We start from the raw sequence: 15,091 nt of genomic DNA, 5'->3' as shown, positions 1-15,091 counted from the left end.
GTGGATTGTCAATCTTCCCAAATCCACTCTGACTCCGACCCAGAGGCTCACGTACCTAGGGATGCAGTTCGAGACTTTGCCGGCACTTGTGAAGTTGCCCTTAATCAGACAGCAGTCTCTCCGGCTAGCGGTGCGCTCTCTCCTGAGGCCCCGCCGTTATTCCCTCAGGTGCCTGATGCAGGTGCTGGGTCAAATGGTGGCTTCCATGGAGGCGGTTCCCTTTGCCCAGTTCCATCTGCATCCTCTGCAGCTGGACATTCTCCGCTGTTGGGACAAGCAGCCTTCCTCCTTACAGAGGTTAGTGGCTCTGTCGCCACGGACCAGGGCCTCTCTTCAGTGGTGGCTTCGACCCCTCTCCCTGTCCCAAGGGCGCTCCTTCCTGGCTCCGTCCTTGGTGATTCTCACCACGGATGCCAGCCTATCCGGCTGGGGAGCGGTACATCTCCACCACAGAGCTCAGGGCACTTGGACTCCATCCGAGTCAGCCCTTTCAATCAATGTGCTGGAAACCAGAGCTGTGCTTCTAGCTCTCCTAGCCTTTCACCACCTGTTGGCGGGCAAGCACATCCGAGTCCAGTCAGACAACGCGACAGCGGTTGCCTACATCAATCACCAAGGCCGGACACGCAGCCGCCTGGCAATGTTGGAGGTCCAACGCATTCTTCAATGGGCGGAGGACTCCAAGTCCACCATATCCGCAGTCCACATCCCTGGCGTAGAAAACTGGGAGGCAGATTATCTCAGCCGTCAATCCGTGGACGGTGGCGAGTGGTCTCTGCACCCGGCAGTGTTTCAGTCAATCTGCCGCAAGTTGGGCACTCCGGACGTGGACCTAATGGCATCCCGTCACAACAACAAGGTTCCGGTTTACGTGGCTCGCTCCCACGATCCTCAGGCCTTCGCCGCGGACGCTCTGGTTCAAGACTGGTCCCAGTTTCGTCTGTCCTACGTGTTTCCCCCTCTAGCTCCCTTGCCCAGAGTCCTGCGCAAGATCAGAATGGAGGGCCGTCGAGTCATCCTCGTTGCACCGGACTGGCCCAGGCGAGCTTGGTATCCGGACCTGCTCCAACCGTCCGTGGAGATGCCGTGGCATCTTCCGGACCGTCCAGACCTGCTCTCGCAAGGTCCGTTTTTCCGCCCGAATTCTGCGGCACTCAAATTGACGGCGTGGCTCTTGAGTCCTGGATTTTGACGGCTTCTGGTATTCCTCCTGAAGTCATCTCCACTATGACTCGGGCCCGTAAGTCTTCCTCCGTCAAGATCTATCACAGGACTTTCCTGTCCTGGTGTCGCTCTTCCAGCCATTCTCCTTGGCCATTTTCGTTGCCGACCCTTCTGTCTTTTTTACAGTCCGGTCTGCAGCTAGGACTGTCCCTCAACTCTCTCAAGGGACAAGTCTCAGCTCTATCAGTGCTATTCCAGCGGCGTCTCGCCCGGCTGGCTCAGATCCGCACCTTCATGCAAGGTGCGTCTCACATCATTCCGCCTTATCGGCGGCCCTTGGATCCCTGGGACCTTAACTTGGTCCTCACGGTATTGCAGAAACCCCCCTTTGAGCCTCTTGGGGAGGTTTCTTTGTATCGTCTTTCTCAAAAGGTGGCCTTTCTAGTTGCCATAACTTCTCTCAGGAGAGTCTCTGATTTGGCTGCGCTCTCCTCTGAGTCACCTTTTTTGGTTTTTCACCAAGACAAGGTAGTTCTCCGTCCGACCCCGGACTTTTTTCCTAAGGTGGTCTCTCCCTTCCACCTTAACCAGGATATTTCCTTGCCTTCCTTCTGTCCGGCCCCTGTTCATCGCTTTGAGAAAGCGCTGCATACTCTAGATCTGGTGCGTGCTCTCCGGATTTATGTGGCTCGTACCGCTGCGCTTAGGCGGTGCACCTCTCTTTTTGTGCTAACCACAGGGCGGCGCAAGGGTCTCTCTGCTTCTAAGCCGACCTTGGCCCGTTGGATTAGATCGACCATTTCGGACGCCTACCAGAGTACTCAGGTGCCTCCCCCGCCGGGGATCAAAGCACACTCGACCAGAGCTGTCGGTGCCTCTTGGGCTTTTAGGCACCAGGCTACGGCTCAACAAGTCTGTCAGGCTGCCACTTGGACTAGCCTGCATACCTTTTCGAAGCACTACCAAGTGCATGCTCATGCTTCGGCAGATGCGAGCGTGGGCAGACGCATCCTTCAGGCGGCTGTCGCCCACTTGTGAAGTTAGGCTCCTCCTACTTCTTAGTTTTTTCTGTTTATTCCCACCAAGGGACAGCTTTGGAACGTCCCATGGTCTGGGTCTCCCAAAGGAACGATAAAGAAAAAGAGAATTTTGTTACTTAACGTAAATTCTTTTTCTTATAGTTCCGTATTGGGAGACCCAGCTCCCTCCCTGTTGCCTGTTGGCAATTTTCTTGTTCCGTGTGTTATCACCGGCTGCTGTCGTGGACAGAGTCTCCGGTTGTTCCGGTTCTTACTCTGTTCTACTTGTGGGTGGCTATTCTCCTTCAGCTTTTGCACTAAACTGGCTAGGACTGGCTACCAGGGGGTGTATAAGCTCAGAGGGAGGAGCTACACTTTTAAGTGTAGTACTTTGTGTGTCCTCCGGAGGCAGAAGCTAAACACCCATGGTCTGGGTCTCCCAATACGGAACTATAAGAAAAAGAATTTACGGTAAGTAACAAAATTCTCTTTTTTGCTATTCCCATTTACCTGGCACTTTTCGAATGAGTGCTGACAAGAGAAATGGGAAACACTCAGTGGTTAACCTGTTTCATAAATTTCCATGAGGAATAACAGAGGAACGTCCAAAATATGGATTAATAAGAAAATGCAAAAAATGCTAGAGAATTTTATATTTATTGGAATATAAAGTACTGTATTTTCGTTTTTTATAAGACGCACTGGATTATAAGATGCACCCCAAATTTAGAGGAGGAAAATAGGGAAAAAATAGTTAATGTTAAAATGAGGGTCTGTCTTTCAATCCTATTGTGTCTTATATTATCTCACCGGGGGAGCGGCGGTGGTGGAGCAGCTCAGGAGGGTCACAGGAGGCAAGGGTCGGCGATAATGCTGGCTCGAGCGAGGGGGAATTGCTGCTTAGGAGGGTCATTGGACAGAGGGTCGGCGGTACTGCGGGCTCGGAGGAGGGGGAGCTGGGCTCAGGAGGGTCGGCGGTACTGCGGGCTCAGGAGGGTCAGTGGATGGAGGGTCGGCGATACTACGGGCTCGGGGTTGTCACCGTGGCAGGTGCCATTAATCTGCTAGCGGACTGTGGGCTCCATTGAATCACCCACGGTTGACAAGATTGACTTCAAGAAAATGGCCACCGGATGCAGCGCATGCGCATATAGGACTCCACAGACATTTTCTTGAAGTCCATCACGATTCAAAGCAGCCCATAGTCAAATCAATGGCACCTGCTGCCGAGACACCCCGTCCTGTGACCCTACTGAATCACTGCACTGCAGTGACACCACCTCTTCTAAGCCCTCAGCATCGCTGACCCTGCCTCTGTGAGAGCCTAGGCTATGAATCAACTATCCAAAATAATAAGATAATATGTCTTTGTATAACCATTGCTTAAATGCTATCATGTATACTAGGATGCACATCTTGGAATGCATTATTACAACTAATTATACTAGGCCGAACAATGCAGGCATTCAGGAGACCCACCTCACACTGGTCCCTTGAGTGTCAGTAACAAGCAGCTGACGTACATGCATAGACTTTTGCCTATCTCCAGGTGCCTAATCAAGGACAGTATAGTCATGTAGGAAACTCTAGCCAAATAAGGGAATAAGTGGAACCAAGTTAGATAATTGGTTAATAGCAATACGGAGTGAACTGTGTAACTTTTTTTTTTTTTTTTTACAATACATGGGTTAAAAGAGCAATGTGCTTCTCCCGGATAAAGATACGTCTCCGTGTGGTCATTTTTCCTGATTCATATATATCTGCGCAGATCTGATTTGGAATCCTCCCCCGAGACCCTGAGAGACCCCCTAGAGGTCTCCCTCCCAACACCACCTGTGACCCCCGCTCCACCACTGCCGCTTCTGTAAGACCTGTCCGGATTATAAGTCGCTTCCCCCCCCCTTCCCAATTTTACCCCCAGTTTTGGAGGGGAGGGGAAGAAAAGTGTGTCTTATAATCCAGAAAATACAATATTTATTGAATTGTACAGGAGAGAGCTTTACTAAAGGATCTCTCATTAATTTCATTTTCATAGTATGCGGTCAACAGCTCGTGGCCTGCCGACTGTTCTGCAATTACATCTCCAAGCACGTGGCTGTTGGTGCATGCTGGGAGTTGTAGTTTTATCAGTCAGAATGCCACTGATTGCTGACCTTCTATATAAGACCTCCTTTATGTTAATAAGTGCATTCTCTTGTTTATACTGTTATATAACTGTGTATTTTTCTGCTTTTACCGCTTACCATTTCCAGCCTCTCTGCTCGGTAAGAGATTTGGGGGGGTCCACAATAGACTGTAGGTAAATCTGCATGCAGCGCCCATTATCCAGCAATTCCATGCCAGCCAAAGCCAAATTACCAGTGTGACTAACATATATGACGTGATCAATTGATCCCTGTAGATATGAGATTGGACTAACCTTTTACTAACCTTGTCTGGTTCACTCAGTAAATAAATTCTAACCCGGGTCCAAAACTTCTCATAACTGGTGAAGGGGATGGTCTCTTCATCTGGAGGAATCGCTGTTAACTTCCAAAGTTGTTTCTTGCACTTTCCACCTCCTACGATTTTTAGAAATGCTGCAAAGATTGCAAGAAAATGAGGAAAAAAAAAATATTATTATTATTATTATTATTATTATTATTATTGGGGTTGTCCTGGATGACGATGTTGACCTTTTTAAAATGGGTCGGTCATCTTTATGAGATGAGCAGAGGTCCAACACATTGGTATTGCCTTCAGTCAGGTGAGAAATCAACAGAGTACAGAATAAGATCACCGCGGCCCCGTGCACTGTGTAGGAGTCATTATTGGGTGCCGCAGCTCGGAATCGCATTCACTTCAATGGGAGCTGCAGGACCTGAGAGCCACCACTATAGTGCACGTATGGCTCTATACAGTGTGTCCACCCATATCCTATCCACCGCCATTAACTTGAGAACGGCGGCAGCTATAGGCATAGAAGTGGTGTCTAGGTATAGTAAAGTAGTCATTCGCGCTATGCAATGAAACCACCTATAGCGCCACCTGGTGGAAAACAACGGAGTTAGCATTTTTATCTTGAAAACGGAACGAGATAGAGAAAAAAGTGGATTACAAAGTTGTAGGGCATCATCAATTCAATACGAATCGACACCTTGCATACAGAAATGCTATGATTAGAACGTGTAAAACTCACAAAGCTGCGGACGTGAAGCGATACCTCATGGAGACCTTCCTACAAGTCATTGGGTATGGTGGCTGCTTGGAGTGGCCTCCACGCTCACCTGACCTGACCCCATTGGACTTCTTTCTGTGAGGTCACATCACACAGCAGGTGTATGCGACCCCTCCACCAACATTGCAGGACCTACGACGATGTATCACAGATGCTTGTGCAAATGTGTCACCTACCATATTACACAGCGTGCAGCAAGATACAGTATGCTGTGCAGAGTCCAGATGTGCATTGCAGCTGACGGCGGCCACTTTGAGCATCAAAGTTAAATGAGCGCCATATGCGTGACCAGCATTCAATGTTTTGGGGGGGGGGGTGTCATGGGTTTCGTTTCATATAGCATTTCTGTAAGCAAGGTGTCGATTCGTATTGAATTGATGATGCCCTACAATTTTATAATTCACTTTTTTTCTCTATCTTGTTCCATTTTTGAGGTAAAAATGCTAACTCCGTTGTTTTTCACCAGGTGGCGCTATAGGTGGTTTCATTGCGTAGTGCATGGATACTTTACTATACCTAGACACCACTTCTATGCCTATAGCTGCCGCCGTTCTCAAGTCAATGGCGGTGGACAGGATATGGGTGGACACACTGTATACAGAGGAGTTAGGACCTGATATCGGCGGATTGGGGTGTCAAGTCCTCATCGATCCGGTAGGCCATCAGCATAATTATCATGGACAACCCCTTTAAATGTGCTTGGCTATTATCGCTGCAGATTCTTTTTCCATTTGGCTTTAGGATTTTTCAAATTTTATTTATTTTATTTCCATTCTAAATTTGGTGATTGGAAAATCCAAACTTTGAGGGGGTTTTTTTTTCTCAATTTTCTCCCTTCGTTGAAAAAAAAAATTATGTTGTAGATTTTCACCATGATTTTTAGCATAAAATCTGCAGCAAATCCACATCAAAATCTGCAAACGCACCGCAGATCCTTTGTGAAATCCTCTAAGATCTGCGGCATCACATTCATAGGTAATCCTGGAATGTGGTAAAGTCTCCACTAAAGTGTTCAGCATTTCTGAGGTGGGTAACAATCCAGAAATCCTGTTGTGATCTGTTTGCTCTCTGCCTCCATTCATTCTCAGTGTGAAGATAGCCGGTAGCGTTTGCATCTTAAGTGCCATCTTTCCGCTCATCCATCCTTTTCGTCCATGTTGCCCTTTTGCCGTTTTTTCATTCTGCTTTCACGGATCTGTCTCTTCTTTCAGGGAAGGCGTCTATAGACCAGAGATATGATGGTTGTAGTTATGGCTCCATAGGTAAGAAGATCTCAGTGCTGAAGAGGGAAAAAAATGAGACTTTATGATATTTTGATTTGTAGTGTTCACAGCAATTCTATAGTAATATCTTCACTCACTCAAATACTAAAATGTGTTTGCTATTATTTTTATTATTATTTATTTAAAGGTAACCTGTCACCAGATTTGGGGCCTATAAGCTGCAGCCACCACCAGTCGGCTCTTATATACAGCATTCTAACATGCTGTATATAAGCGCCCAGGCCGCTGTGTAGAACATAAAAAACACTTAAAAGGTCGGTGCGTGGCAGACTGTTTGGATGGGCTTCTCCGTTCTCCGGGTCTGGCACCTCCTCTTTCGGCCATCTTTATCCTCCTTCTGAAGCCTGGGTGCATGACGCGTCGGCTGTCATCCACAATAGCCGGCATTGAGGTTCTGCGCATGCGCACTACAATACTTTGATCTGCCCCGCTCGTGGCAGATCAAAGTGCGCCCCAGTGTCTGCTTGTGTGGATGACGTAGGACGCGTCATGCACCCAGGCTTCAGAAGGCGGAGGACAAAGATGGCTGAAGGAGGAAGCGCCGGTACCAGAGAATGGAGACTCCCATCCGACCCATCTGCTCTGCACCACCCCTTAGGTGAGTATTATACAGTGATTTTTACATTTTACATAGCTGCCTGGGCTCTTATATACAGCATGTTAGAATGCTGTATATAAAAGCCCAGTAGGGGTGTCCGCAGCTTATAGGCCCCAAATCTGGTGACAGTTCCCTTTAAAATATTCTGCTTTTGGAGGTATTATTGAAAAGTGAATGGAGAGACCGGGAAAAATCTCTGCATAATAGATTTACCAGAAATTGGCACAAATAAATTTCAGTTCCTCTATTGCTTCATTAGGGGTGACACAGGAGTCCATGAGGTATGCTGCTAACACTATACAAATAAGTGATCTTCACCCACCATCGGGAGCCAAGCCAATCAGCTTAAGCTTAGTGTCCGCAGGAGGCAGACACAGGACCGCGATCAGCCACATTTCTACCTTTTTTAGATTTGCGGTATCTTTTTTTTTTTTTTTTTTTTTTTTCTTTTTGTGTTTTTTGTTTTATTTATTTTCCTTTTTTTCTTTTCAGATTCAGCTTGTAATTTGGGCAACAGGGTGTAGCCTCATGCTGACATCCCGCATAGAGACCGAGAGAACAGTGTGGTCTGATCCATATTGTATTTTCCCTGGTCTGTCCAGAGCACCCTACCCTCCCCTAACACATCAAGTGTCTCGGGGTGGACTGTCCTGGCCACCCATCTCCGGCTCGATCGTCCACCATAGTGTGACTTGTGCCAGGAGGGGAGACAGATCTTTATTCCGATGACTTCATTTCTTAGGGCTCCTGACTATAGTCTTTCCCAAGCTGCAAAGAAGGATTCCTGGGCCTTCAGGACAGGTACCTTTCCCTCTCCCCAGGTCCCAGGCAGTTAAGGGGGCTCCTGGTCTAAATAAATTAATTTAAAAAAAAAACAAAAAACAGTCCAGCATTGAATGTCCTACTTCTAGTCCCTCATATTTTAATTTTTGTTAATTTTTTTTTTGGGAGTAGGGGGGGGGGGGGTTTGGGGTTGGGGGTTATGTTTTTTGTTCTTTTGTTAGTTGTGGTGGTTGGTTGTTTTGTTGTGTTTTTCATTAGCGCCCCTAAATTTAGTCCTCTGCTTTCTCAGGCCTACTCTCGCGGCCAGATTGCAGCCTGGTCGATCGCGCACACTGGCTCTTACACACCCCACTGCCTGCTACTACTCTTGGCCTATTAGGCCGCTTGTCTCAGACTGCCACGCGGAAACTCCTCACACTTTTCTGTGTCCCTCCTCTGAGTTATTTTTTTTTTTTCCTGGCACTATTTTCTTGCTCGCTGGCATGAAGTTCACTAGATGGCAGCAGAGGGGCAGCCAGAATCCTCCAAGGTGCGCGGCTGTTTTCAGAGTTCGGTAGCATCACAATGAATCAGAGGCCACCAGAAATATACATTGTACGTACTTTCTTTTTTTTTTCTACTTTTGGCCGATAGAATAGTTCTGTTTTTAATATGCATCCACACAAGCTACAGAAGAGAGTTCACTATGCAACTCCTATAGGAGCCCCCACTGCCAACTATATAAAAGCCCCATTTTCCCTTTTTGGGCGGATGATGCATACAGTTGGTCCAGGTCAGAGTTCTCGTTGATGCTTTTATTCTACACATAGGATATCATATGTGCCTTCCTATATGTCCTTTGCTTTTACACTTCCCTGCCTACTTGCCCCTGGCTCGGAAGCCCTTACAGCTGGTTTCTGGAGGAAGGCCCTTTCCTCTCAGGCTGCTACTCAAGTCAGGGATGTCTGTTCAAACAATAATGTCCAGACCTCAACCGCAGCTATGGACTGTTTTATCTGTGCTGACAACCGCCTGGTACTCTGTCCATTTTCCGCGGTGAGTTGGACCCACCATCTTCCAGAAACCACATCGCTGCTCCTGATCGTAGCAGCGGTTCAAGTGCAGTGAATACTATCCAGTGAGTCTGACCTACCACCTCTCTGATCGCTGCATTGGTCCAGGTGCTCTGTCCATCTAGTGCATCAGACCTGCCATCTACCTTGAACCACATGGTTGATTGCAGCAGCAGTCCACATGTTCTGTCCACCATTTAGTGAGTCAGACCTATCATCTACCACGTAGCACATAGCTGATTGCAGCTGCAGTCCTAGTGTTCAGGCTTCTATCCAGTGATATTCACTTTCTACCACAAATCTTAGGGCTTTTCGGGTCTACAGAGGTAGGTGGTCCAAGAGCACTGTCCACTATCCAGTCCAGTGAGTCAGACCCACTAGCTGCCATAAGCCACAGAGATTGACCCCAGCATGGTCCAAGTGGCCTTGGGCGATTTCATTTCCCCAGCTTCCCTGTCTGTTTCTTGGCACTTGCCTCGTCTTATTTACAGAGATTGGTTCACAGAATGTTCTCTGCAAGCTAAGGAGAAGGTTTGAGAACCTATTAAGTGCTGTATCCAGTTCTTTCGTCATCTACTTCTGAAATGACCAAAGGATTCATGCTTACGGAGGTAATCTATCGTCTCGCAGAGGTAGTCTATGAAACTTCCATATGTTTCCCAGATCACCCTCCTTCCTCAGAATCCTTCCTCGGATTTTACTTCTATGTTACACGGCTTGGCTCGTGGACCACAGCACTTAATGCTTTTTGTTCCTCCAATCCGGTCATTGATTGTGATCTAAGCAAGGAAACCCTTTGATCTTTCTCTTTTCTCTTCCTTCTTGCTGTTGCACCTGGAATCTGGTTTGTTCCTCAGCTCTCTGAGGTCAGGTTTTGTCTTTCCTTTTGAAAGAAAACTAGTTTACTGTTATCAGTTTTAGTTGTCCTGTGAGGTGTGCACGCTTACTAAATTGCTAGCGGCTTCTCGTTGATCTCTGGGACCCCATCTGGTGTTAAACGCTCTACAGCACTCTCCTTTTTGTATCCATTCTAGTCATTCTTTGTTTCCCAGAAAAAAAAAATTCTGACTATATTCCCTTCCATGGGCAAGTCTCAGAACTAGCACCCCTGTCTTGTTGCCCTAACTTCCTGACCTTCATCAGGTCATGGTGGTGCTGCATTCAGTTTCCTCAGATTCTCTGTTTTGTGATCCGGAGAGTCGTCATAATGGACTTCCGGTCTGGATGCATATTAGCAAGGAACAGTGTGTCCTCGCTGTCATTCCCACTCTCGTCGCCTGTACCTCGGGCCTCTTGGACCATTCGTCATGGGGTCCTTCCCTTTTCCTTGGCAGTTTCATGTCTAGGCAGAAAGATTTTGTTTTTGATTTTTTTTTTTTTTTTTTTCTTTTTTCTTAATTAGTCCTTTCTCTTACCACCCTTGGGAATTACTTTAGGACGTCTCATGGTTTCCTGTGTCCCACAATGAAGCAATTGAGAAAAGATTTTGGGTACTCTCCATAAAATCTTTCTCTTAGCCTTCATTGAGGGACACAGCACCCAACCTTTTAAAATGCCTCTGTTGGGCCAACCTGTATTTTATATTGGGTTGCTTCTATTGCTTTCACACTAACTGATCGCCTTGGCTCCAGTCCGTGGGTATATACTACTGAGGAGGAGCTTTTTCATATTGCATTGTCAGCCTCCTAGTGGCAGCCACATACACCCCATAGTTTCCTGAGTCATCCAATGAAGGCTCCAAGAAAGAGAGAGTTTACTGGGAGTACCAAAAATCTTGTTTTCTGGCCAGAAAATGGCAACAATTTTATTTTCTTGTGCAGCGGAGAACAGTTCAGTTGCGAGCCCGGATGGTACAGAAAGTCTGATGTCTTCAGCAGAGGCCACGTACAGTTACACAGGTAATTTATAAGGAAAGCTTCATATTGCGAAAATGTCCTTGTATCGGGGTAATGGTGATTAATGTATCATTGTATTTGTCCATTGCAATAATGGAGTAGGTTTACCTATAGTCCCATGGGTGGGTCTAATTGGGAACGTTTCTCCTTTTGTGGAAAGTGCCAAGCTGATGTAAGGAGACTTATAGGCCATGAAATGCCTCTCCTGGAAATTGAATGAGCAAATATATACTGTACTCTTAAAAGACAAGGAAGACTAGAACTCTATCACCACCTATGGAAATCGACCCTTGTGACATGACTTGAGATAAATATCAAAACCAGAAACTGTATTTGCAGACACGTATAGTCCAAAATAACACATCTGGCTATCCAATCGCCAAATAAACTTTCCCTTGGTCACTGTATAGTAGCTGTGTTCTTTGGTCCTGCAGATCTCCCATTGAAGTGATTGACCCTAATGTAGCATTGAAAAGCCCCTCCCTGGACGTGTGCATGGCTGTCGGGTGTCGTGCATCTCTCCTAAAACGGGGCTCATGTACGACAGCTGCCAGCACTGAACGCATCCCGAAAGGCAACTTGTGGTTGCAACGTTGTCCGCACCGCTCGCCTTCTGATGAAGAAGTGAGGCGACTCCTGACAAGGCAGAAAGCCAAATGCACATTGGCCAGTGCAAACAGTGATCAGCCGATTGTCAACTGATCACCGTTTTTAGGCGGCCTAAAAATTAGTTTACAATGTGCTATACAACCTATAGGTAGCCTCTAAATAGATAATATATGTCCCTGAAAAAATTCCTAATAGCCTACATACAACAATTCAGGTCCACGACAAACTTTAGAACCATAGAAAATGTATTCAGTGTTACACAAAAATGCAGACAATCATTTAAAATACTTTATACATAGGCTACAACTGTAAAGATATGAGGGGAATAAGTCGCACTACTAAGAGTAGCTATATGGGAAAGTAGACAATTACACATTAATCTATAGGCTAGTATAATAACCTTACATGGCATATAAATGCATGGTATACTAAGCACAAAGGCAAAATCACAATGTGACAGTCACATGCTGCTGGGATATAATTACTATTATGATGAATGGGTACTCCTGTTATCTGATTAATAACACCTATAGTGCTAATATATTGTAAGGTGTATATAGCAGCAACAGTGTGCTAGATTATAACCTATAAGTATACTATGCCAGCCATGTATCGATAAGATAAGTACAATTCAAACATTATCAGAAGCCATATGTGTTTTTCGATAGCAAAAACCCAGACAGCCACTCCCACCTCGACGCGCGTTTCACCACTTCCGATTTTGTCAGGAGGCCCCTGTCTGTGCTGTCTATAACATGCCAAAGGTATGAGGTCCAGATGATTGTGTCAGTGACCGTTCTTCCCCCATACTCTTAAACCCCCGTCACACATAGCGATGTTGTTAGCGAGATCGCTGAAACGTCACAGGTTTTGTGATGCAACAGCGACCTTGCTAGCGATCTCGCTACGCGTGACACATAGCAGCGACCGCCCCCCCGCTGCGATATTGCCGATGATACCTGAATGTCCTGGTTCATTTTGATCGTTGGTGTCTCGCTGGGCAGCATGCATCGCTGTGTTTGATGCCATAACAACGATGAGCGACTCAGAACTTGGCGACTCAGAACTCGGCGACGAGGGCGTGTCTACGCTTCTATCGAGGTCTGAGTTGTCAGAATAACTGCTGTGTGACAGAGTCCCAACGACCACCAAGGTCGTTATACGGATCGCTGTATCATTGCTGCGTCGTTGTTAGATCTGCCTGTGTGCCAGCTCACTAGCGACCATGTAGTGATGTACCGGCAATCCTGACCAGGTCGTATCGTTGTCTGGATCGCTGGAACGTGGCTACGTGTAACGGGACCCTTACAGAGGACTCTGGAAACTACTGTATATCTTATAACAGCGCTCGTAAATCTCTGTATGAACCTGCCTCAAGGGCATTTCTTTTGTTTAACCGTCTCGTGTGGCCCAGGTCACGATTCCTTTTAGTTGGGTTTGTCTGTGTTATGATCCAGATCCAAATCTGCAAATCCTATTTAATTAGGGATTACCTTTCTCGGGGTCTTAGGGGATCATCCAGATTTTCTCAATTTTTATTAAAAGTATTATGGGAAGATTTTGTATCCAGTAATAATCCTAACACATCATTTCTCATTTTTAAGGCCAGGATCAGTTCAAGCGCCGCACCCTGAGTGCTATCCAGCGGCCTCTGAACTCAATATGCGGTATTACAAAGGATTACAGCAAACTTCCAAATCTAATATAAACTTTTATTATCTCAATCTCTAAAAACAATCAGAGGCAGTCCAAGTGTGTCGCTCAGTGGCCGTCCAGCTCGGAGGTCTGGGGAGTTTAAAGCCTATGTTCTTTCAGTGCCAAGAATACACTGGAGGAGCAGGGCTACCTGTTTGAAAGACTCAAAGGCTGAAAGGGGAACCCTCATTACTCCTGATACATCTGTTTTAGTAAATACATGTATGCCCCAAGATATACTAATTCTGCAGAATCTTTCTTGAAATTGTATGTTTTGCAATTCCAGGAGTGATAATAGAGGAACAGCACAACACAAAGTTCTAAGAAAAGATCCACCAGAATTGTGATTTTATAAAAGTGATCTGTCAGGAGGGGTGACGGATCCCCTGTAAGTGAACATATCATATTGTATGAGATTATTATTTTGTGTTTATATTAATGGAGGAAATATTGAAGTAACATCCATTATTGTGGGGGAGAAGGGCTGCCTCTGCTTCTTGTTAGAGATTGTTCAATCCTGCTCCTATTTGCAGTAATCACATTAATCCATAATGGAGTTATTTATAAAAGTCAAGTGGCATCTTCCTCTCTCTTCCCTTCATTTTTTTTTTTCCACCTCTCCTCTCCTCTTCTTTTTTCCTTCCTTTTTTTTTTTCTCCTTCCTCTTTTTTTCTCATTCCTTTTTTTTCTTTTTTTTATTCTTCTTCTTCTTTTCCTTCCTCTTTTCCTTTTTTTCTTTTTTCTTTTTCCTTCCTGTTTTATTTTCTACTTCCATTTTTTTCCTTTTTTTTTTTCTCCTTCCTCCTTTTTTTTTTTCCTCATTCCTTTTTTTCTTTTTCTCTGACGCCTCATTGGGGGGACACAGGACCATGGGTGTAATGCTGCTTATCCATAGGAGGACACTAAGTAGATGCAAAGATGTTAGCTCCTCCCCTGCAGTATACACCCCCTGGCCCAGCCAGGCTACTTCAGTTTTAGCTTAGTGTCTATAGGAGGCACATAGCTGCAGACTACTGCAGCAAGAAGTTTTTGTTTTTAGAGGGCGACGGTTCCTTCGGGGACCGATTTCCCAAAACCATCAACAGGCGGGAACGCGGACTATCGCCTCCCCGTACCCCCTCCTGCGACGCTGGATCCTGGGCTGTTACTCACTGGACGACAGGTCTCATGGCACTGATTTTCCAGAGCAGATGAAAACTTCCTCAGTCCCTCTTGCAGGCTCTGAGTTGATACACGTTCTGCACCAAGTGTGACCAGGCATCAGACTGCCATCTCCACAGGAGCTGAGGTGAGATCATTCCGATTTTTTCCAGAGCAGATGAAAAACTTCCTCAGTCCCTCTGGCAGGCTCTGAGTTGATACACGTTCTGTGACCAAGCACAGCAGGCGTCAGAATCTGCACACTGGCTCCCTGACAGGAAATTGGAGCAAAGGTCACACTGACTGGATGCACATGGACTGTGATTGCAGACTCCTGCATAGCATTCCACCTGTGGCGGGGGGAGGGGAGAGCTCCCAGGACTCAGTGCAGCTGCAGCTGTGGTACACTTAAAGAGGTTTTTCTGTCCACCATTGTTGTGCAGGGCTGGAGGAGGGAAGGGGAGTCCCTTCCCACCATTTTTTGTTTTTTTTGTTATATTTTCTCATGCCTTCTTGTCAGAGCTAAGCCCCGTCCCCTCCGACACTCAATAAGCCACGCCCCCCCCACACAGGATCAGCAGAGCATTGCTCCCTCTTGTTGTGATCAGAGCCTGTGGGCATCTCTCAGAGCTGGCT

At 46.4% G+C, this 15,091-nt stretch overlaps 1 protein-coding gene across 4 annotated transcripts in view; it reads left to right on the top strand.

Annotated features, from left to right (window-relative positions):
• SIDT2 (SID1 transmembrane family member 2) overlaps positions 1-15,091 on the top strand; it is a 118,466-nt gene that overhangs the window by 61,766 nt on the left and 41,609 nt on the right. For 2 of the 4 annotated variants that reach the window (XM_075328338.1, XM_075328335.1), the window contains exons 12-15: positions 4,436-4,447; positions 6,612-6,662; positions 10,937-11,014; positions 13,225-13,287. In XM_075328338.1, coding sequence (XP_075184453.1) covers positions 4,436-4,447; positions 6,612-6,662; positions 10,937-11,014; positions 13,225-13,287 — 204 coding nt within the window. The remainder of the gene's footprint in view (positions 1-4,435; positions 4,448-6,611; positions 6,663-10,936; positions 11,015-13,224; positions 13,288-15,091) is intronic. The other 2 variants (XM_075328336.1, XM_075328337.1) reach the window with 2 other exon arrangements.

Source organism: Anomaloglossus baeobatrachus, chromosome 11 (assembly GCF_048569485.1).
Source record: "Anomaloglossus baeobatrachus isolate aAnoBae1 chromosome 11, aAnoBae1.hap1, whole genome shotgun sequence".
Classification (NCBI taxonomy): domain Eukaryota; kingdom Metazoa; phylum Chordata; class Amphibia; order Anura; family Aromobatidae; genus Anomaloglossus; species Anomaloglossus baeobatrachus.
This window is presented reverse-complemented; position numbering and strand designations above follow the sequence as displayed.